We start from the raw sequence: 25,250 nt of genomic DNA on the forward strand, positions 1-25,250 counted from the left end.
GAGAAAACCAAGTTTTTTAGATTCAGAGGAAGCAATATTTGTAATGTACTTGTGCCAAGAGAAATTAGAAGTCAGGGTAATCCAGAAGAGAGATATATCATTTTGCCTAGAAATCGGAGTGTCATCAAAGATAAGCATAGGAGCAGAAGAATCCTTTTTGCGAGATAAGACAAGATTGAGTTTTAGAAGGGTTGAAATCGACTAAGTTGTCTTTGCCCCGCTGGAGAATTACCTGAAGATCATCATTTAAGGAATTGGTAGCAGATTTTCGAGAAGTTGAAGCTGATTCAGCAGGACAAGGTTTCTCAAAATGGAAAGTGAGATGCAATGTGCTATCATCGGCAAAACGATGGATAGGATTTCCAGTCAATGGAAGAAGGTCATTAATATACAAGAGGAAAAGAGTGGGGGAATGAACTGAACCTTGAGGGACACCGGCATTAGTGGAGAAGTTTGAAGACAGAGAGCCATCTACCATCACCCTCAGTTGAGTGATCAGAGAGAAAACTGGATAACCAGTTACAAAAAACAGTTGGCAAACAATAAGATGGAAGCTTGTTTAGAAGACCTGTATGCCAAACTGCATTCCTCCATGTGGTGTGGGCTCCGCACTTCGACCCCTGCTTACATTGGTTCACACCTGGGTGGTCACCCTACCATGTGCTTGGGCATTGAGGTTATACCTAGAATTACGAACAGTCCCACCATCGTGAAGGTGCAAGCAGAGGATTTGGCTGTCACAGACCGTCCAGACTTTGCCGAAATTTGGTCCACTTGACTTGAGTGTCACCCGAATATCAGTTCCATCAGCGTTTTAGACTCCCAGGTAGCAAATACAGCTTGTCTGGCATATCTAAGAGAATGTCTCTGACATCCTCAAGGACTGTTCTGTCAAGAAAGTTTGATTTCATCAGTTTTTGAAGTAAAAGGAACTACCACTGTATGTTCCACCTTCATCCATTACACAGTGGAATAACAGTGCAAGTTGAATGGTTGATTTGTTTCATGACAATAGCAGCAAAACTACTGTACTGCCACAGTGGAGAGGTCCAAGAAGCCACCAAAGGGCCACAAGCTGGTTTGGTATGCTTGTTTAAGACAATATACAGCTACCACAATTCAAAGTTCCCTTATAAGCACATGAATTTTTTTTTTTTTTTTTTATATGATGAAGGGTAAAGGCTTCTGTAGCGGAGTTGTCAGGAGCAAGAAGTGCAGTAGCACACACTCTTTGAGTAGGCTGGGGTTCAAGCCTATGACTCTAAATACGGTCGATCTGCCAACCGCGCTGGACCAGCGTAGCAGATTATGGTCCATTTCCCTCAGCATGAATTGTTGGGAGGCTTCTATCCTGCAGTGGGTTGATAATGGCTGCAGTTTACTTTTTTTTTTTTTTTTTTTTAAGTGTCATTTAGTTCCATTATCTGAATTTGAACATCTGCACACGCTTTTGTGCAGATAATATACACCAATTATACACCATCAAATATACATCAAGTATATTTGATGTTTGTGCATCAAACATCAAATCCACGCCAAGAAAATAGAGCATATTGAAAGTTTCAATTTTGTACATAGAGTAGAAATTATAAAATAATTAGTTAATTTCATGGTGGCTATTTTCTCTTTTGGCCAAAAAAAAAAAAAAAAAGGCTTAAAAACAGACTGGACTGAAGCAGGGTTTGCCAAAAATTCAATCTGTACGCTAGTAAAATAGCATTATAGTCAGTTGTGACAGCGTTATAGTGAGATATGAGTTATAATATAAGATCAGCGTTATAGAGAATTAGCATAAAACGAACCGGGTTATAACGATAGCCTGCTGTACATGTAGTTCCTTTTTTAAAAAATGCTAAGGGAAGACCCGGGAAAAGAAAATCAGCTTCCCTTTTTTTTTCTTTTTTCTTTTTTTTTTAATAGCATATGCCCCCCTACTAAACCCTTGCTTGCATTGTTTCTTATTTTCACTGCTCCCGCCTCCCCCTCATGGATCTGGTAATCTCAGCGCCAAAAGGAGCAAAATGATCACAAATCCTACAGACAGTGATTAGCATTAGTAGAGGCATTTGATGCATGAAAGCAAGCTTATGCAGCATCAGCCAAAAAAAAAAAAAAAAAAAAACCACTCCCACTTCACTCCTCTGTTCGTTCAAAATACCTGTCCAGCTGAGCCTTAAACATATTTAGGCTATCAACTTCCACGACAAGGGATGGAAGTCTGTTCCACCAACCAACCACTCGCTGGCTAAAGGCAAATTTCCGCACGTCTATCCTACATCTGTCTTTCCTCAATTTGAATTTATGCCCTCTCAGGTGATTATTCTGAGCAAGAGGAAGAATCCCATCAGCATTGAGCATGCTCAAACCATTCAATGCTTTATACACCTCTATCAGATCACCTCGCTGGTGCCTAGTCTCCAGACACTGTAATTTGCAAATCTTAAGCCTTTCTTCGTAAGAGCACCCCTTTGTTCCATTCACTAATCTTGTTGCCCTTCTCTGTACTCGTTCCAGCAGCTCTACATCCTTCTTGAAATGAGGCCTCCAGGCCTGTATACAGTACTCTAGGTGTGGCCTGACCATTGCCTTATACAAGGGAATAATCACCTCCTTATCCCTGCTAGAAAAATTCCTATATATCATTGACAATACACCATGAGCTACTCTTGCAGCCCATCTGCACTGCTCAGAGAACTTCATATCTGCCTGCACAACCACCCCCAAGTCCCTTTCATTCTCTACCACTGTCAGTGCAATACCACAGAGTTGATACGTTGCTCTGGGGTTGCTGTTTCCCATGTGTAGTACTTTACATTTGTCAATGTTAAACTTCATTTGCCACCTCTCAGCCCATCTGCTCAACCTTTCCAGATCCTGTTGCAGCAGCATAGTGTCAGTAGTGTCCTTGACAACCCTGCCTACCTTTGTATCGTCTGCAAACTTCAACATTAAGCTTGATATACCATCATCAACATCATTTATGAATACAGAAAACAATAATGGACCCAACACTGAGCCCTGAGGGACTCCACTAATAACATTAGTCCACGACGAGCAGTGTCCATTGATTACCACTCTCTGATTACCCTACATTTGACTGATTGCACAATTGATAATTCTTCCTCTTCTGTTGTCACACACTGGTAAACAAATACTTATAAGAACCCCCTCCCCTGCATCTTATATTAATCTGTCCAAGTCTTGTTGCTGGATACACTCCCACTATATAAATTCCAAAAATGCACGTAAGACCTAATTGTCCCTCCTAAAACAGTGTCTAGGGTGTGGTGACTTAATATTAGAAACTCCCAAATTCTATATATTGTGAGTACCTTCTTATGATAATATCATTTATAGGAATATGCATCACTGTTGCTTTCAAAGCCTAATGGTTGAGGTGTAATAACTGGTGTAAAACCTAATCTTTTCAGAGAATGGAATAGCTGACAAAACTAAAAGATCCAGGAATGTTTTCTCCATATCAAACAGATATTTGTGAATCAAGCCATTGCTCTTGGTCCTCCACAGAACATAATCTTAGCGTTTGAAATGTTTTCCTATTTCTTAGTCTGGTTTCAGACAAAAAATTAATTTTTCTTGATTACACCAAACAAACTTAGAGCCAGTGTTTAAAATCTACCACATGGGATGCTGATCATTATATCATTCTCCACTTATATTATACTATAATGGAATCACAACTTGATTATGAATCCCCACACTAACTCTACCAGATTAGTGCTTTGCATATACTCTAGGAGCCCCGTTACATATCTCTTGTTCCAGGTCCATATGCAAAAGCTAATGATACTCCACATTCTCTCTGACATTAGACTCTTTTAAATAATGCCATTAAAATTGGTCTCTTCTGCAATTCAGCCTGCCTTAGCCTCCAGTTTTTTTTTCATTGCAAGAATATGAAATCAGATGATCTCTAGATTGTTATTCTTCAGGATCATCAGGTTGTAACATATTGATGGACAAAAGTTGAGGCCAATAAACAATTGTAATGCAGTTGTTTATTAATCCAATATAATTTATATATCAATAAGAATAGAAAACTTGTTTCTTATTCTAACAGTGGTTGAGCATTCCTGTCTCTTGCCGAAGCTGTTGACCACAACTTTTTTCCATCTATGCCCTCCAGCTGTATTACAGCTTGATGGTTCTTTAGCCTTCTCACCTCATTGCACATTTTTTCTAACTCTTGTATCAACAACCTTAGTAAACCAACACCTGCCATTCTCTCTTATACCACTGATGGTTTCCCTTCTGCTTGAAAATTTGCTCATATCCAGCAGGTTCCTGAAAAGTGTAACAAATCTCTCCCAAACCTTGCCATTGACTTGCCTCTAGTCTTTCCGAAGTAATGGGGAAATCCATTAACTGGATTCGGTGGTGGTTCCTTTGTTGTTTTCGTATTTATTAATGATATTGATGGTGGTATATCAGGTTTAATGTCTAAGTTTGCAGACGATACGAAGGTTGGCAGGGTTGTTAATGACAGTACACTACTGCAACAGGATCTAAAAAAGTTGAGCAGATGAGATGAGAGGTGGCAACTGAAGTTTAATATTTACAAATGCATATGGGAAGCAGTAACCCCAGAGTAACGTATCAACTGTGTGGAACTACACTGACAGTGGTAGGGTACAAAAAGGACCTGGGCATAATTATGCAGTCAGATATGAAGTTTTCTGAGCAGTGCAGACAGTCTGCATAGGTAGCTCATGGTGTCTTGTCAATGATATTCAGGAATTTTTCTAGCAGGGATTATCCCCTTGTGTAACACAGTGGCTAGGCCACACCTTGAGTACTGTATACAGGTCTGGAGGCCTCATTTTAAGAAGGATGTAGAGCTGCTGAAACGAGTACAGAGAAGGACAATAAGATTAATGAATGGAACAATGGGTTTCTCTGAAGAAGAAAGGCTTAAGTTTGGCAAATTACAGTGTCTGGAGACTAGGCACCTACCAGGTAATCTGATTGATGTGTATAAGGCCCTGAATGGTTTGAGCATGCCCAATGCTAATGGGATTCTTCCTCTTGCTCAGAATAATCGCCTGAGAAGGCATAAATTCAAATTGGGGAAAGACTGTTATAGGATAGCTCTGCGGAAGTTTGCCTTTAGCTATTGGCTGGTTGATTGCTGGAACAAACTTCCATACAACAGGCTTTCCTCAATTTGAATTTATTCTGATTTAAATTTGCCCATCCACTCTGGAGCAAGTGGATTGGTGAAATGAGAAGGGGTTTTTTTTTTTTTTTTTTTGGATGATGCTGTGTAAGCTTGCTTTCTTGCATCACATGCCTTTACTAATACTAAAAAAGACCAAAAAAGACTTGGGATTCGAAACGTTGGAGACCACCAATGTACGTGACTTCAGTGACTCACATGCAAATGACTTAGATGATTTTGATGAGCAAACTGCATATGAAGAAGAGGAAAAGAATTCTGAGTGGATTGTACTGAAGTGGCAGCAAAAGAATTTTCTACAGAAGAATTCAAGAAAGTTTTTTGGAGGGTTGACATGGCCTGCGAGGCAATTATGAATGGAGATCCGATGTTGAACGTAGCATCAAAATATGCCAATTTTACAAAATGAGATTCGATGCTACAAAGACTTGTACTCCGAGAAAAAGAAGAGATGACTTCACCAGACTTTATTTTTGAAATACCTGAATAAACAATAAAGCTTTTTTCTCACCTCTTATGATTATACCTTTTCATTAATAAAATTTTTGCAATTTTTTTTATTTCAAATCCTTTTAATTAGGTGTCAAGTGCAAATTGTTTATATATTTATTGTAATTTGTTTATGCATTCAATTAAAACCCATTATAAGTATACAAGGGGTTTCTGAAAAGTAAGGTAACAATTTTTTTTTCTTAATAATGGTGAAAGGGAATGAGATGAAACGTGGTGTTGCAGTACTGTCGCCTCACAGCAGATTCCAGTTGCAAAATGGCAGTTACCATGGAAGTGTGGTCCAAAAAAGTTGTTCGTGAAGTTATTCGCTTTTTGCAAGCAAAAGAGTCTTCACTGAATGATATTCACTGTGAATTGGTTGCTGTTTATGGCGAAAAGGTGGTGACAAAGAAGCGGGTGTGTTTTTGGTGCAGTGAATATGAAGCGGGCCGTGTTGACATTGAAGATTGACATCGGGCGGGCAGGTCTTCATCGAGCAAGACAGAAAACAACATTTTGCGCATTAAGGGTATCCTTCTTGAAAACAAGCAAGTTAAATTGCCACAAATAGTGAACGTGAGTAACTCGACTGTTGACGATGTCCTTGGCTTTTGAAAGGTGTGCTGCGTCTGGGTACCCCGACAATTGTCAGAGGAGGACAGAGCAAAACGCATGGGGATGTGTCCGGAGAACCTCTTGTGATACAGCGACGAAGGAGAAGATTTTCTCACTCGCATAGTCACAGCAGACGAAATGTGGGTTCATCACTTTATCCTGCAGAGCAAACAATCTCCTGTGTGCAAAAAAAGTTCAAAACTGTTCCCAGTTTCCAAAAAGTCATGACCACAGTGTTCTGGGATTGCCAAGGTGTTCTGTTGTAAATAAATCTGGCAAGAAATCCATTGGAATTGGATTTCTTTTCAGATTTATCAAAGGAGGAACAATCAGTGCACAGCTTTACTGTGCAATGTTGGTAAAACTGAAAGCCAGTTCGATGACCAGGACTCCTGACAAGCAGCGTGATTTAGTTGCATGACAACACAACTCCACACACTGCCCACACCACTTGCGTGGTTGCACCGTAATCATTGGGATACTCTGTCACCCCTTCCCCCCTACAGCCCAGACTTAACTCCTTCAGACTTCCATTTGTTTGGCCCTCTGAAAAAACACCTTTCTGTAAAGTATTTCACCACGAATGAGGAAGTTCATCGGGTGGTGCGGTGTTGGTTACTGCGTGTGGGCACAGACTTCTTCAGTACTATTTCAACTTCGTATTATTAAACATCATCAAAAGAAAAAAGTGTGTTACCTTACTTTTCGGAAACCCCTCGTACCTCAATCAGCATGGTTTTGTATAATACAGAACAGTTTCGGTATCAATTATCAGTATTATGCGGGATATTACTGTATTTCTTTTTGTTAAGTAATCAAACTGGTAGTTAAGTTATTTATTATCACTTTTTCCTTCCTCCTGCAGAGAGAGCTGTTTTCACGAGTAAAGGAAAAAATTCAAAAGAAACTTGATATTCCAGATAAGGAGTTCGAAAAGGTAGTTAAATGTTATTGATATTATTAAGTAATGACATTAATACTAGTAATTCTTATATTGGAATTAGATATGATTGTGTATGTGTAATAGAAGGAGTTCCCAAAAGTAAGACTTTTTCTCTCTCTCTTTTTTTTTTTTTTTTTTTTATTAATTGCTCTTATGTACACATAAAGCAGACTCAGTTCCTAACTTCCACGTGGAAGTCCTTGCATTTCCATCCCTCTCACAGCACACACACACACACAACTGCTTTCCCAAGATGTTTTCATGCTAGCTTCCTTTAGGTTACTATAAAGCAGCACTGACTTTCATCTCCGGTAATAATGAAAGTAATAAAGATTTGAAGTTTGTTTTGAGTTTGTCCTGTTTGTTTTGGTATCACACTAAACAGAACCAATCCTGCACACAATTTTCTCTTTTCTTTTTCCCAAATCTTCTGTAAGAATTCAGTGACAACTGTTATTTAGCCATGAAGTTACAAAAGTTTCCGAGGCGCACTATAGCCATAGTAGCTAATGCGCCAATAAACAACCATACCACACACACACACACACACACAAAAGTTTCCACACCCTATATATTTCCATCCAAATGTGTGGCGGAAGGGCAGTCTGACTGGGAATCATCTTGCGCTACCTCTCCTCTCACAAAACTGACCACTCAGAAACATCAAATAGAAATAAAGCTTTATGAGTGTAAGCTTATTGCACCATTTTGGGGGGTGCAGTAAGCTTACATGGAACTTCTGTCTTGTTTTAAACAAAATTTATTTCCAGTCATTACATATCAATCCCCATTTGAGACCAGACTAATACTTTCCAAAACAAGGCAATATGAAGATGTCAGTGGGAAAATGTGTTGTGCCATCCTAGAAATACAGTGTTTCATAAAACTTATATTTCGGATGAAACTTAAAAAAAGAGTAAAATCTCAACATAATAAACTTCATTGGGATTCCAATTTGAACTAAAAATTATTACATGATTACATATTTTCTACCTTTTTCAAAATTGCCATCCTTATTTTGCAGATGACTTGAAAACATATTTCAAATTGTAGATAAAGCTGAAATTACATCTTTTTGTCACCCGTTTATGCAGCCTGAATGATTTTAATGCTATCCACAATTCAGTTTAGTTATCTTTGGTCTTTTGTGCCATTCTGCATAGTGATTATAAGTCTGTTCCAAAAACTAATCAAAACCAAAATAGAGAATTTGTCAAAAGTACTCACTGAGGAGTGAAATCATGCAACTTGCTCCTGTAGATACATAGAGTATATATCATAATACAACACTTAGAAACTGCTGAAACAGTTCATTCTAAACAAGCAGAATTACTGCAGCACCTAGTAGCTTTCATGTCAGACTTATCGACCAGATGATTGTGCACAAACACCTCATGAATTGATGTAACGAATCTGCTTCTGATTCATTTCCTTTCTACTACTGCTTTTCTCTCTTTTTATACAGTTTTTGGGGAGTTAATTGCACCAGGGTTGGGTTATCAAGAATAATTCATTTCAGTGTAAGTTAATGAGGTTTTTAACATTACTAAAAAAAAAAAAAAAAAAAAAACCAAACCTGCTATATAGGAAACAAAAATTAGCCATTTATAAGCATAATATTCTGGAGTAGCAATGATGGTGAGAGGGAAGCAATAACACGTGGTGGCACCTCTGTAGCCAGGTGGGCAAGAGCACCAATGTGTAGCACACGCTTCTTAATTAGACCTGGGTTGGAGTCCGTGACCACCAAATACGAAGGATGTGGAAAAGTCAGGGAATGACCACTGCATATCCCCGGAGCAATATGGCCTTGGTTGCTAATGCTCCTAAAAACCAAATAACAAAACAAACATAACTTGCGGCACAAAATTATAATATGCATAATCCATCTTTTCTGTTTGGTTTCACACTTTCTCCCTCACATTATCTTAACATTGTTGGTAACAAAAAGTGTCTTTTTCCAAAAACCCAGTTTTTCTCCATTTTTTCTCTTTGCAAAAAAGAAAGAAAGAAAAAATTCATCTTCATTAAATTTGTTCTTCCTGTGAATTTAAAAAAAAAAAAAAAAAAAAAAAAAATTCTAATTTCTGCTTATTTTCACGAATGAATTGATCCCCATATGTAGCACATATGGGGATCAATGAGGTTTTCCACATTGAAAATTAGAAATGCTGGGTAGTAGGAATATTTACTGTCATGCATGTGGAATCCTTTAAATAGTATTTGTGGGGTACAAAATTGATTAGCATTAGCAGAGGCATATGATGCAAATAAGCAACCTAATACAGCATCGCCCAAAAAAAAAAACTTACCCATTTCACCCATTCATTTGCTCCAAAATGTTTGTATATTTCTTTCTTTAATTTATTTAAGCTATCAACTTTGACAACAACAAACAGAAGTTTTTTTCATCAATCAACTACATGCTAAAGGGATTGAGAAAAGAAAGGTTAGCCCACTGGCTAAATTTTCTTTCCTCAGTTTGACTTTATGCTCCTGCAGGGTTTGTAATGTGAGCAGGAGGAAGAATCTCATCAGCATTATTAGTATTATTATTATTATTAGCCATATGATGCAAGGAAGCCCGAGGCTCATGCTGCACCAGCCAAAAAAATTTCCCAAGTTACCCTGAGAGAGAGAGAGAGAGAGAGAGAGAGAGAGAGAGAGAGAGAGAGAGAGAGAGAGAGAGAGAGAGGAATCACCAAGAAAGAAAGGATGGTGATATCCAGCTCAGGACCCTGCGTTTGCCAAGCCCATACTCACCAGATGTGAGCCCCCGGGGTTAATTGAGCCTGCTCAACTCATTCAAGGCCTTATACACTTGTGCATTAGGAATTTGCAGATAAAGAATTTGCAGGTGGTAGTGATCACAGTCTGCTGATGTGGGATTTACTTAAAGATGTAACTACCATCAGAGGTAAAGGGAAAGGGTTTTTGGTTTAATAAAGGTGACTGTGGTGGTCTCAGACAGTTTTTAAATTGTATACAGTGAGACCAACTGATGATGTTACCAGCAGCAAATTCTAAACGGAAGCATTCAAGGAAGTAACCGTGGTAGCTACTAGGCTTTTCATACCGATTAGGAAATACTATTCAAGGTTTAGGCCTAAAGGATATCAGATGAACTTAAAAGACTCATGGCAGAGAATAAAGGTGCATGGGATGATTATAAATTATCAGGCAACACTGAGAAAGGCACCTGGGTGGATGGGATCTATCCAGTTATATTAAAGGAGGTGGCAAAGGAAGTAAGCAAACCCTTAGCCATAATTATGAGAGCATCCTTTTAGCACGGGGGAAGTCCCCACTGACTGGAGATGTGGCAAATGTATCCCAATTCACAAAGGGGGTTCTAACAGTCAGGGCCACTGTGACCATGTGTGTGCCGCCAGTAAGCGAAATCCAATTTGCCGCCCCAAAACATTTGGATTAAAAAATAAATTAAGACCTAAATAATTATTATTAATTTATTGAAAAAGAAAAGAATTACAACATATCTGACATATAATATAATGAAACAACAAACAAAAATCACAAAATCATTCCCAAATTCCTGAAATAAACTTTAAATTCTAAATCACAGCAATCGTATTCTGTCACAATAATAAAATAAAAGGAAAAGTATAATGTTAAAAAAATTATACAAATCTACATTTCCTTGCTTTAAGAGATGCAAATTTATTCATTATTTCATTTGTGTTTATTTGTTCCAAATGATCACTCTCCATTGAAATTATAGCCAAATTACAGTCATTGTTGACACATTGTCGATCTTAAAATAATTTTTCATTAATTTTAATTTTGAAAAACTCCGTTCACCTTAGCCAACTGAAACTGGAAATATTGACAGAAAAATTGGCATTAGCATTAATAGTGGCATATGATGCAAGAAAGCAAACTTATGCAGCATCAGCCAAAAAAAAAATGGGAAAAAACCCATTTCCCATCTGCTTCAAAAGTTTGTCTAATTTTTGCTTGAATTTATATAAGCTATTCAACTTCCACAACAACAGATGGGAGATTGTTCCACATTTTATGTTCTACAACTGTCACTCGCTGGCTAAATGCAAATTTCCAAACAACTGTTCTACGGCTGTCTTTCCTCAATTTGAATTTATGCTCTCGCAAGTGTGTAAACTGAGCAAGAGGAAGAATCCCATCAACATTGAGCCTGCTCAACCCATTCAAAGCCTCAAAGGAGCCTAGTCTCCAGAAGCTGCAATTTGCAGTACTTAGGCCTTTCTTGGTAAGAGCACCACTTTATTCCCCTCATTTGCATAAATTTTTAATGCAACTGCTACATTTTAAAAAGTATCTGTAAAATTGTTTTTAAAAATATATTGTAACACTTAAAATAGAGTAATATTGTCTTTAATATAAATTTGAAGTACTCTAATTCTTCAAATAATGCTAAACTGTCAATATCAGACTCGTTATGATCAATGTCACTTAATTTATTACGTAAATCTCTGCAAAGATTTAAAACATCGTTTTATTACTTTTTTTTTTTTTTTTTTTTTTTTTCAGAAATATTTTAAATATTTCTAGATGTTCTTTCATATTTCTAAACCTTTCAATTAATGAGAAAATTGTTGTGTCCATGATTTGAAAGAAAAAATTAATTTTGAAATTTTGTTGTGGATCCTGAATAGCTTTCTCTCTACATTCATAATTGAAATGATGTCTTTTAAATCTTTTCCTTACTGTGCTTAATTCTAGAAATGAATTGGCAATGCCAGTGATAGTAGCCACATTATTAGCCAAATTGAGAATTTTTTGGAATGCTTCCTCCATTCTGTTTTCTTGAAAATATTCCATGATTTCCCATTGGTAGGGGTGTAAGGCAAGGATGTTCCATCTACCTCGTACTGTTTGATTTATATGCAGAAGCACTGATGAAAGAGTTCAAAGAAGAGCAGAAAGGAGGAGTAAAAGTAGGAAGGTGACAGATAAAGACAATAATAATATTTGCAGATGACTAGATATTGATTGTTAATAACGAAGAATTACAGAGCTCCTTGGACATCTTGAACAGCACAATAAAGGAGTAAAATATGAAAATTAGCAGCAATAGAACCAAGGTAATGTTAATTTCAAAGTGGCCAGGAAGAAGAAATAAAAACGAGAATTGCAATGGGAAAGAAGCATTTAGTAATATAAAAGAATTATTGAGAAGAAATTTCAAGGAGGAATTAAGAAAGAAAATGATGAAAACCTTAATATGGACTGTTGTACTATTTGGCTCTGACACATGGACACTGGAAAAGAGATTAGATGTCTAGAAGCTTTTAAGATGTGGAAGAGAATTGAAAGGGTGAAATGGGTAGACAGAGTGAGAATGAGATTTTGCGGAAAATAGAAGAGAGAACGTTTGTAAAGAATTAAGAAGGAGGAAACAAAATAACATTATAGGACATGTATTGAGAACAGAAAGCATGCTGAGGAAAGGGATTGAGGGGTAGATGTGTGGGAAGAGAACTTTTGTAAAGGAGAATTGGAATGATGGATTGGACTGTAAGAGGAAATTATGCAAGAATTAAAATTATAGCACAAGATAGAGAAGCATGGTATCAATTCTTCTGTTTACACATAAAAAACCTTTTGTCTTTTGGTCATTTGTGAAGTCAATTCCCAGAAGCTGAAGTTCTTAGCTGAGTCCTCAATATGAAAACTGTTCTTGAGAAGGCTTGCAGAGCAATAAAGTTATTAATGTATTCAACTGAGATATTACATTGTTCTCCAATAAGTTTGGAACTGTAGACATTAAATCCACTGTAGGTTGGGTGTACAATGGACAGTTCAGAAGTACATGAATCCACATTTCATATTCCCCACATGTGCAGTACGGATCAGGCTCCTGGCCACGCTCAAATAACTTAGCCCGAAGGGACCCATACCCTGTTAGCAGATAAGAAGCTGTCACAGAAGGCCTAAACCACGAAATAACACCAGGGGTTGTTGAGAATTCCATTTGTGCAATATACTTTCTTGTTACAAGCCTAAATTCGCTCTCATCCCATCTTTTTTGCCAGACAACAGTAAATTCCTTCAAAAGCCTTTTCTTCTCCCTTTTAAAGTCACTGGCTGGGTCAATTGTAATTCCAAGCATTGTCTTAGACTGTCCTTTTTTAGGTAGTAAATCAAACCTCAAAAAGCAATATATAAATCTACAGGAATCATACTGCCATGTATTTGGAGTGCATTGTTTGAAACAGTCCTTGGAATATTATTGATCGTCAGAAGAACTGATCTTTGTGTTGAAATAAGTTTCTGTTTCACTTTTACCTTTGATACTTTTTTTGGTACCAAACACTTGCTGCATATGATATAATAGGCAAAAATATGGTTTTATAGTAAAGGTTAAAGGTTTTCTTTGATAATCCCCACTCTTTCCTTGAGACTCTGATAACTGAGGACGGATTTTGTCCCTGAGTTTTGACACGAGGCAGAAAACTGAATTTGTCATCTAAGATGATACCCAAATACTTAGTTTGGAAATACATAGGAGATTTGGGTATTGTTTAGCCGATTCTGGGCAGTCTATTGTGGCTAAAATGGTTCTTAAAGTCATAAAACTGGTTTTACTGGGGGATATTTTCAGTTTTTTGACTGTAGCCCATGCCATCAAGTCATCCAAGATAGGCTGTATTTTCTCTTCGGTTATTCTCCTTGTGCTTCCATCAGCAACGATCACCAAGTCACCCGCATAGGCTATCTTACTGATACCATTGTGTTCTCTCGTTAATCAATGATCCAGCACAGCGTTCCAGACGAGAGGTCCTCGGGAACATTGATCCTTGGGGGCATCCTCTTGAAATCTGAGCTCAGTATGTAAGATGTTTTGCCACCACCTTAATGTCTGTCACTAAAGTACGATTGCATAACACTGTAGATGTACGCATCACACTCTGCTGATCTCAAGCTCCTGAGGCCATTTTCCCACCATAAAGTGTCAAATGCGCCCTGAAAGTCCACAAACACAGCAAGTACGTATTTAGCAGGTGAGTTGGATACATAGTTGGTCAGAATATTTATAGCGTCTTCAGTCAACCGTCCTTTCATGAAGCCGTATTGTGCTTCTGAACACGTATGTAAGATGTTTTGCCACCACCTTAATATGTCTGTCACTAAAGTACGATCGCATAACACTGTAGATGTACGCATCACACTCTGCTGATCTCAAGCTCCTGAGGGCATTTTCCCACCATAAAGTGTCAAATACGCCCTGAAAGTCCACAAACACAGCAAGTATGTATTTAGCAGGTGAGTTGGATACATAGTTGGTGATTTAGCATTTTTTGGATTCTGGGGGCTAACATTCGCCCAAACAATTTCCCCAGGTTTGCTAAAAGCGAAATAGGTCTGTAGGCCCGTGGAACTGATATTAATTTCTCAGGCTTGTGCAGTACCTTTAGTAGAGCTATTTTCCATTGATGAGGAAATATTCCTTCTAGTTAACACTTATTCATCAAATTTAAAAGAATGTGTGGAAAAATTTCAAAAAATTTAACTATGACTGTATTCTCAATCAGGTCAATACCAGGGCATTTCTTACCATTGAGCTTTGCCATGGTAGAGCCCGAATCCAGGAGTGTAAAGGGGTCAACGTCTGATGACCCTTCATACTTTTCATTATCATGACGTATTTCCATTTGTTCAGGTGAATATAGATCTGACATATCTTTGGGGAATAGGTTGTTAATTATGGGATCCACCTAAGACATCCAGTCTTGAGTCTCTTGACCATCTACTTTAACTGTGTTATAAACATCTCCGCAAGCCATTTGTTCCTTATTATCCGGTAAACCAAGCCCCACGGTTCTTTGTTTCCTATATCCATTACAAAATTTTTCTAACAACTTTCTTTTGAGTTGGAAATTGCTTTTTGATAGTTTTTCCTTAGAGTACTGTAAGCTTCCCTGAAGGTCCAAACATCCTCAGCAGAAGGATGCCTATGTCGCTGGAATTCTTTTCTAACCTGTTTAACTTGCTTTCACAGGTTACTTAAGTCTGAAGACCACCAAGGAACAGAAGTTCTTCTGTCTGCTTTCTTTTGGCTGAGTACTCCATTGCCAAATACAGGTGGGTCTGGCCGAAATTTGTAAATTCCATTGCTGTCATAACATTTAAACTATCTACAACATCTGCAGAGAAAATAGTGAGAAAGTAATCTCTGAATTTGTTCCATTTAATGGTATTCATTGAGAAATATCTAAGATCGTTTATCTGTGAATCATTATATTGCTGTTGAGGCTTTAAACCAAATACAATAGTGCAGTGGTGGCTGTGCACAAGGCTTGGAATAACATCCCAGTCAGTTAGAATTTCATCTATTTTAACCATGGTAAGAGTGACATCTATGTTTGATTCACCATTCAGAGTAGAGAATATGAACGGCTTGTCAGGCAAGTTTTGCACACTTAAGTTGTGGGATAAAATTAAATCCCCGAGAGCTAATCCTCTAGGGTCGGTAAAACCGCTGTGCCAGAAGTTGGATTTGGCATTTAGATCCCCTGTTATTATAAGATTTTTAGAAGCGAAATTAATACATATATTGTCCAAACAATGGAGAGTCAATTGTATGTCTTCAGTTGGCAGACAGTAAACAGATGCAATGTAAAAACTTATGAAAGGTGTAGAAATCATTAAACAGGTCTGTGCATGGTCGCAGTGGCCTATAAATAATGATCTGGTTGGTAACGACCAGATCATTATTTATAACAATTACTTGTGCATTCGGCACAAATACATAACATAAACCCAGGCCTAGAGAAGGGCAGCAGTTGTCTTATATTGGCAGTGGAAAAATACCTCCCACATGTTTTTAGGCTAGATTTGTTGAGGTTCTACACCAAAACAGATGAACTAGTTGGAGATGGACTTTTGCCTAGGAGCCACCTTGACTCTGGGATGTACGTATGCACCAGGAGGTCAAAAATAATATAATGTCTTATGTAGGTGTAATGAGAATGTTAATGTGAATAAAATTGTATATATATGTAATAATTGTGTGTACAAATAAATGAAAAATGGAAATGGAATATTATAAAGGATTCCAGAAATAGGGGTCATCATAAATTGAAATTACAGAGCATGAGGTTTGGATTAGATTGTAGGAAGTTTGCTTTTAGCCAGTAAATTGTTGATTGATGGAACCAGTTGCCCTCGAATGTAGTCGAGGCTGACAATTCGAATAACTTGAAAGGTCAACTGGATACCTACCTGTATGTAGAGTGAAACATAATTTTTGTTTCCTTATCTACTTGGTTGGGGTTTTTTTTTTTTTTTTTCTGTTGTCAGTGCAGAAAAAGCCTCTTGATTGCACTATATGGCGAATACTATTAATTACCTGTCACCTTGCAGCAACCTGAGCAGCAGCATCATCCACAGTTAATCTGTCAGCATCAAGTGAACCTATGTGATTCAGCCCTTTCTTCTACTGTTAATATTTTGTCTAACATCAGAGCTAGAGGAATCTTGGAACCATTTCTTGGTCCTTGAGGTTGTCACAGACATTCTCTCAGATATGCCAGACAAGCTGTTCTTGCTACCTGGGAGTCTAAAACGCTGATGGAACTGATATTCGGGTGACACTCAAGTCAGAGTGGACCCAATTTTGGCGAAGTCCGGACGGTCTATGACAGCCAAATCCTCTGCTTGCACCTTCACGATGGTGGGACTGTTAGTAATCCTGGGTATAACCTTCATGCACAAGTACATGGTGGGTGACCACCCAGGTGTGAACCAACGTAAGCAGCCGACCGGGCTAGCCGAGTGGGTAAAGTACCTGCCCGGCAACCCAAAGGTCGCGGGTTCGATTCCCACCTCGGGCTTGGATCAAAGTACTGCAAAAAACCTTGGGAGGTGCATTATGGCCACAGAAGCCGATGCGCCAACAACTACCAAATCAATCAATCAAAAACCCACGTAAGCAGGGGTCGAGGTGTGGCGCCCACACCACATGGAAGAACGCCGCCCCTCTATGTTACCAGGCAGTACTAGGTGGTAGATGACTCTCATCAACCGGTGAAATACCACCACTTTGCTTATTGGAGGCTTGAAGTGGTGGAACCCATGTTTAGTCTCCAGAGCTAAGTTCCGGCCAACCCTTCCCTATCTCTTCCATCATGCAGTATGATTGATGATTTTTGAGGTTATGATGAATGTCGTGGCGAGATCCAATATTCCTTACATTTCGAGGGTACAGCTCTAAAACGGTGTTCGCAGGCCGGCCGCTAGTTAGTACACCGGACTGAACCTATTGGTAACTCTCTAGGAAGCTTCCGGATCAGCTAGTGTATAATCTTGCTACCTCTACTCTGCCAGATAGTGACTGGAGGGAGTCCGAGTAGTGTGTATGCGGGGAACATTGTTGAGGCCACGTTATGTCAAGGAACTGGGTATATTCTTACCACATGTACGCCATATCCAAAAATTTCATTACTTCATACAACATGTTCCACCCACTTTTTCTTACTATTGAATACACCATGAATTGTCAAAATAATAGAGCAAGCTTATCTGCGAAAAGATCTAAACCTCCCAAGGACTTCCTAATTCATTTCACAAATATACGTGGTCTCAATTCTAATCTCAACGATGTCCATTTCCACTTGCAGTCTTCCAAACCCCATGTACTTTTTCTGACTGAATCTCAGTTATCAGTTGATTCAACTACTGCTCATCTCAGATGTCCAAATTATTTGCTGTATGATTCCTTTCGCCTCAAAGGTGGTACTTGTGCATATGTCCGTTCTGATATCCCCTGTCAGAGACTTGGCAATTTGGAATCTCCTCTCTTTGATCTTCTCTGGCTTAAAATCTCTCTACCTCATTATGTAAAATTCATCTGTTGTCTCTACCGTTCTCCCAACTCCACTAATCACTTGGAGCTCTTTGACTTCCTCTCTTTGCAACTTGACTTTCTCCAGTCCAACTTTCCTAACAGTGAGGTAATTTTCCTTGGTGATTTTAACGTTCACAACTCCAGCTGGCTTCCGTTTTCTAGTCACACCGACCCAGCAGGTCGAGATGCTGAGGCTTTTGCAATTACTAATGACCTAGCACAGATTGTTCATTTACCTACAAGAATACCGGACAATCCTAATCATACAGCCAATACGCTTGATCTTTTTCTCACAAACAACCCTTCTAAGTACAAGGTTGAAGTGAGAGATCCTTTAGGCACTTCAGATCACAACTTGGTGATTGTCTCTTCTCCAATGGAACCTTTATCTCATGCCTATTCCCAACCTCGTATTGTTTGGCATTACAAGAATGCAAAATGGGATGACCTGCGAGACTTCTTTTCTTCTTTTCCTTGGTCTGATTACTGTTTCAAAACTTCTGATGTCAACGTTTGCTCAGATCGTGTCAGTGAAATTATTCTTGCAGGAATGGAATCCTTTATCCCACACTCCACTTTAAAATCTCGCCCTTTATCTAAACCTTGGTTTTCCAATAAATGTGCTAAGGCTGTCCAAGAGAAGAACGTTGCATATCGTAATTGGCTTGTTTCTAATTCTTCAGTTTCATTTTCTGCCTACACCAAAGCTCGCAACAATTGTAAAGCAGTTATTAATCAGTCCAAACTAGAGTTTGAACAGGCTAAGAGTAGAAAACTTGCTTCTTGCCCTAATGGTAGCCGAGCATTCTGGTTTCTTGCCAAAGCTATTGGCCGCAACTTTTGCCCATCTCTACTCCCACCTCTGTCCAAACCAGATGGTTCTGTTGTCACTTCAGCCAAGGATAAAGCTGACCTGCTAGCATCCCATTTTTCTTCGAGCTCATATATTAATGATCTTGGTAAAACACCTCCCACCATTCCTAACACGCTCCATTCAATGCCTCCTGTGGTCTTCCGTCAAAAGGATATCAGAAGGATTTTGATGAATCTTGATGCTAAGAAAGCTCCAGGTCCTGATGGTATTTCTCCACTTGTTCTCAAAACCTGTGCTCCTGAACTTACTCCTATTCTTTGCCGCCTTTTTTCACTTTCTTATTCCAAAGGTGTTTTTCCTTCTGCTTGGAAATTTGCTCATATCCAGCCAGTTCCTAAAAAGGGTGACAAATCCCTCCCATCCAATTATCGTCCCATTGCAATTACTTCTACTCTTTCTAAAGTAATGGAGAAATCAATTAACCGCCAACTCTTAAACTACCTAGAAACCTTCCGTCTGATCAACGATCGCCAGTATGGATTCCGTCAGTGTCGATCCACTGGTGATATTCTGGCTTATGTTACCCATTTATGGACTAATTCAATGGAAAGGTTCGGTGAAACACAAGTAGTTGCTCTTGACATCTCAAAGGCTTTTGATCGTGTTTGGCATAAAGGTCTTCTAAACAAGCTTCCATCTTATGGTTTGCCAACTGTTTTTAGTAATTGGTTATCCAGTTTTCTCTCTGATCGCTCACTGAGGGTGATGGTAGATGGCTCTCTGTCTTCTAACTTCTCCACTAATGCCGGTGTCCCCCAAGGTTCAGTTCTTTCCCCCACTCTTTTCCTCTTGTATATCAATGACCTTCTTCCATTGACTGGAAATCCTATCCATAGTTTTGCCGATGATAGCACACTGCATTCAACTTTCCATTTTGAGAAACCTTGTCCTGCTCAATCAGCTTCAAGTTCTCGAAAATCTGCTGCCAATTCCTTAAATGTCGATCTTCAAGTAATTCTCCAGTGGGGCAAAGACAACTTAGTTGATTTCAACCCTTCTAAAACTCAATCTTGTCTTATCTCGCAAAAAGGATTCTTCTGCTCCTATGCTTATCTTTAGTGACACTCCGATTTCTAGGCAAAATGATATATCTCTCTTCTGGATTACCCTGACTTCTAATCTCTCTTGGCACAAGCACATTACAATTATTGCTTCCTCTGCATCTAAAAAACGTGGTTTTCTCTTTCGCTCTCGACGTTACTTTTCTCCCAAACAGCTGCTCACTCTGTATAAATCGCAAATCCCCCCTGCCATGGAATATTGTTCCCACATCTGGGGTGGTGCCCCCAAAACCTCTCTCAGTCTTCTTGATTCCATTCAGAAGAGGGCAGTTAGGTTAATTAATGATTCATCTCTAACAGAGTCTCTCCACTCGCTTTCTCATAGACGCATGCCTCTTCTACAGATACTTCCATGGGCACTGTTCTTCTGAATTGGCTTCTGTAATTCCCGCTCTCTCTTTCAAAACAGTCCGAACACGTGCCGCCACCAGCCAACATCCATTTACTGTCCAACTTCAAACCCACAGAACCAACTTTTCATCTTCCTCATTTATTCATTCAACTGCCGTTTTCTGGAACAACCTTCCTTCATACGTATTTCCTGAAAATTACAATCTACAGAAGTTCAAGTCCAATATCAACAAATATCTTCTTTCGTCTTCTTAACCTCCAACCCAAGCACGGTACTAAGTACTATAGGTTATAATACCTCTCGTGTTTGGGGTTCTCATAAAAAAAAAAAAAAAAATTTCACATTTATGATTTACCTGGGCAGCAAACTCAAATTGTCTGAGCCAAAATCCAGAAAATGTAAGTAACATACATTGCACCTTCGTCAGTCCTAGATCATAGGGTATGCGTGATTGCAGGCCCAACTGAAATTACTAATACTCAAGGATTAACATATTCTAAAATATCATCTAAAACATCATACATCTCAGAGTTTCTGACCCTTAAAAACATTAAAAAGAATCACTGGTGCTGTCCTCCAGCAGTCTTGAGGCATACAACTAACTTTTTACAGAACATGAATTTAAAAGAGCACTCTATTTCTCCAATTCAAGTCTTTCGAGCCATATAGCATCCATTTTGAAATAATTATACACCTTTCAACAGAATCTGTAGATTGTCTGCATTACTTTTGCAATAGAATCTATCCCCAAATGCAGTTTCCAGATTCCTGGCATAAGGCTATTGTACTTGCCATCTCCAAACCAGGAAACAATCCAAGAATTCTAAACAATTATCATCCTTTTGCCCTGATCATCTGCTTGTTCAAGAATGGTTAATGTTTGCCTCATGTCATATTTAGAATCATATGTCCTCCTTTCCTTGATACAGTGTTGGTTCTGAAGTAACAGTTCCAAACTTGACCTTTTAATCTGTCTCGAAACATCTATTCATGATGCTTTCCTGAATCGCATGCACCAGGTGTTACTGCTCTTTGATATGGAAAAATCATATGGCACAGCTTGGAGATATGGAATTTTAAGTGACATTTATAACCTTAGCCTTAAGGGCCACCTGGCAGTTTTTATTAAAAACTTTCTATCAAAATGAATTTCCACATTTGTGTGGTATCATTTGTCTCTCTTAGTTCTCTTATGAATATTGAGACTCCCCAGGATCTGCTCTAAGTGTTGAACTTTTTTTTTTTCAATTAAAGTTAATTCTATCACTGAACAACATCTATGAAAGATGCTTTGTTGTTTTTTTGATAATTTCAGCATTTCTATACAGTCATGCAGCATTAGAGTCATCGAAAGACAATTGCATTAAGTCATTGACTGCACAGTTGCTAATGGTTTCAGATTTTCATTCCAGGTGACCATTTTGCTTATGCTTTTGTCAGAAATGGAATCCTCATTTTAGACTGCTTTGCATAGATGTGACACTGTTGCATTCTTATAGTAGTGCACATTTTTACATCCTTATTCATAAGAAAGCTCCTTTTGTTTTTGCTGATCTGGTCATCTGCAGAATGATTTTAAACTAAATTTAATATAAAATATCACGAAGAACTACAAGCTGAGAATGTAATGTGCTACTTTACAGTTTATGTGAAAGTAGTGTATACTTTTCTATTTTTTTATATGGTATAGAGAATTAATATATATTTAGGGAATTAATAAAACATCTCTAATATTAATTAATTTTATGCCTACAAAATTATATAAATGAATACAAAACTTGCATTTATATTATTCTTGAGGGAGAATTCTGTTCCAATTCAACCTTAAATTTTTGAGCTTTTTCCAAGGTCAGGTACAAAACAGTTTCTTCTACTTTATCACAATACTAATTTTACATAAAGGATAACCAATTTTTAAGTAATAAAAACAGTTCACTTGCAGCTCTCAAAAAGGTGTTTTGTACAAAGTTATTTTCCAAAGATATTGATACAAGAATAGAAAAAAAGTTGGATGCTAGTAAATCAGCTTTATCTTTAAAGCTATTTACTAGCATTGAGGATACAGCACAATCTTCAGGCTTTATTTACTTGGGATCTTTGTGTTGACCCCAATCATTTGTGGTCTTGCACACCTACAATGCACAAAAATAAGTCATGTGGCACTTGCTTGGTGATTTCACATACTTACTGTTTGAAATCCGTTAAAATGTTTCCTTCAAAATCAACTCCAGTAACACCTGGTCTCTGTTTCGGAATGCAGAAAAAGTTTGTCATTAAACTTGAACCACAAAAAAAGTGCAAAATTTTTTTATCACTTGGACCAGTCAGATCCCTGGCAGTAAAATTTCAATTTCCATATTCCTGCCATATGAGAATTATTTTAGCTTTTCCACATGTTCCATCATTGATTGTGGCCTTTAAAGAAGAATAATTTGTTTATTGTCAGTAATAGCACTGTCAGATGATGCAAGTAAGCAAGCTTATACCACATCAGCTCCTAAAAAAAAAATGTGTTCTGTGCATCCCCTCTATTAATTTTTCAGTGCTTCCTTAAATTTATACAATGATCAGTTACTCTCTGTTTCAAAACAAGTTTCCACACAACTTTGCAGCTATCCTTGTTCAATTTAAGTTTAGGTCCCTTTACGTGTGTCTGAGAAAGAGTAAGTATGCTACTGGTGTTTAATTTACTGACTCCATTTAGAGACTTTAAAAAATACCATCATTCCTCTTAGATGCTTATTTTCCAAGCATTGCAGTTTGCAGAACTAAAGTCTTTTGTGGTAAGAATACCCCTTTATGATCTTCACTAATCTGTTTTTTCTTCACTGCACCCATTTCAAGAGATCTACGTCTTTCTTAATATGAGGCTTCCAGACCGGTATGCAGTATTCATGATGTGCAGTATTCAACATTGTCATATATAGCAGGATAATCACCTCTTCATCCTTGCTGACAAAATTCCTGTATATCATTGGCATAACTCATGAGGTGTTCTGGCAGTCTGTCTGCACAGCCTTGAGAATCTCATTTCAGACTGTACAAATACCCATAGTTATCACATCTCCATCGCTTAATTGGTATGCTATTCTGAGATTACTGCTGCCTATATGCATTACCTTGCATTTACTAATGGTAAACCTCAATTGCTTCTTCTCATCGCATCTGCCTAAATTATTTATATTAAATAATTTAGGTAGATGCAGAGTATATCTTAATTCCTGTCATCAACCACTTGCCACCTTTTGTATCATCTGCATACTTAGGATGCTTGATATACTTTCATCAATATCATTGACAAATACCGTAAAGACTAAATGGCTCAGCACTGATCTCCGAGGGACTTCACTGATAACAGAGCCCATATGTAATCAACCTCTGTTTTCTGCCACTCAACCATCCCTTTGTATTTTGCCCTTAATACCACATTCCTCCAATTTGTATAGCAGTTTTTTGTATGGAACACTGTCAAAAGGTTTTATGAAATGTAAATATAAGATATCAGAATTTTTTTTTTTTTCAACCAGTTCTTTTGGCCCCAAGTGCCAAGCAATATTAGTGACCACTTGAGTGATCTACTAGTATCAACTTGTATATAACTTTTTTATTGTCTCATAAATTCAAACACTCAAAATTAATATTGTATACGATGTAACTTCATCTAATACAGAAAGCAAAAATTCCTTTCTTTAACCCACTCTTTTTGTTAATCAGACATTTTTTTTTCTCATTTGTCACTAGGTGGCACTCCCTTTAAAAGGGCAGTGTGACCTTTTAAGAATGAAAATCAATACAAGAATACCTTTTTGCCTTCCCGTGGTGGTGCTGGAAACATGGTAAGGAAAGTCAACTTTGCAGGAACAAAAAGAGGAAGCATTGATTAAAACTAACCCTGCTTATTCTTTCCCCCAGTAGCTTCCCTTAAAAAAAAAAATGAATATGTGATGGCACTGATACTGCCAAAGGGCAAAAAACTGGTACACACACACACACACACACTCTCCAACTTTCCCTAATAATTCATTCTACCAAAAGGCAGACTGCAAGGAAGTCACCATTTCTGATCAGAAAAACACTGCAGGGAATGGCTGGATCTCCTAAGTCAGCCAAAAGCTTACATCAGAAGAAATATTGGTTGAAATAAGTTATCCAAAACATTCAGAGAGATTACTGAAAGTGATTAGTTTTGGATTACTGCCAATTACCACCTTACATTACACTGAATATGTTAAAAGGAATAAACTCAAATGAGACCTTGGTTTCTTTTGAGATAATTTCATCTTCTGGGATTTCATCCCAGAAGATGGAATATTAGAACACTGAAAGAATAGGGGGGTCATAGGAGTGAAAAAGAGAGGGAAATATCATTCCATCACAGATTGTTATATTAACATCCTTCATTACACAACTCCCTACTAGTGCCAAAGCTGGATGTTTAATGGCCATATAGCACCATACATACAAACACGCTTCAGCATTGTAGACGTAGGCCATTCCTAAACCAGCTATCCAGGAATCTCCACTTGTGCCAAGTGTGGATTCAAAACATATAACAGCCAGGAATTTTAATTATCAGAACTCAGATGTCTATTTGCGAAAGAGATCATCCTGCTTTCTAGAATGTGACTTGGCGCTTCTGTAGCCAGTTGGGCAGGAGCAGCAGTGCATAGCACACACTTCTTGATTAGACCGGGGTTCGAGCCCGTGACCACCAAATGCTGAGGATGCAGAAAGGTCAGGGAATGATCACCGCATATCCCCGGAGCAATATGGCCTTAGTTGCTAATGCTCCTTAAAACCAAATAACAAACAAACAGAATGTGACTTTTTAAAGAAAGAGAAATCAATACAAAAAGATAACAAGCAGTAC

The 25,250-nt window shown here is 38.1% G+C and overlaps 1 protein-coding gene across 1 annotated transcript in view; it reads left to right on the plus strand.

The window, feature by feature from the left end:
- Positions 1-5,965: 5,965 nt before the first annotated feature.
- The window catches only part of LOC150083216 (ubiquitin C-terminal hydrolase 7-like), a 213,377-nt gene continuing 194,092 nt past the window's right edge, over positions 5,966-25,250 (plus strand). Inside the window, exons 1-2 of the mRNA XM_090378439.1 lie at positions 5,966-6,106; positions 7,170-7,241. Of these exons, the coding sequence (XP_090234565.1) occupies positions 5,966-6,106; positions 7,170-7,241 (213 nt within the window). The remainder of the gene's footprint in view (positions 6,107-7,169; positions 7,242-25,250) is intronic.

The sequence above is a fragment of the Mastigoproctus giganteus genome, chromosome 7 (genome assembly GCF_048544385.1).
Source record: "Mastigoproctus giganteus isolate SK-2022 chromosome 7, ASM4854438v1, whole genome shotgun sequence".
NCBI lineage: Eukaryota > Metazoa > Arthropoda > Arachnida > Uropygi > Thelyphonidae > Mastigoproctus > Mastigoproctus giganteus.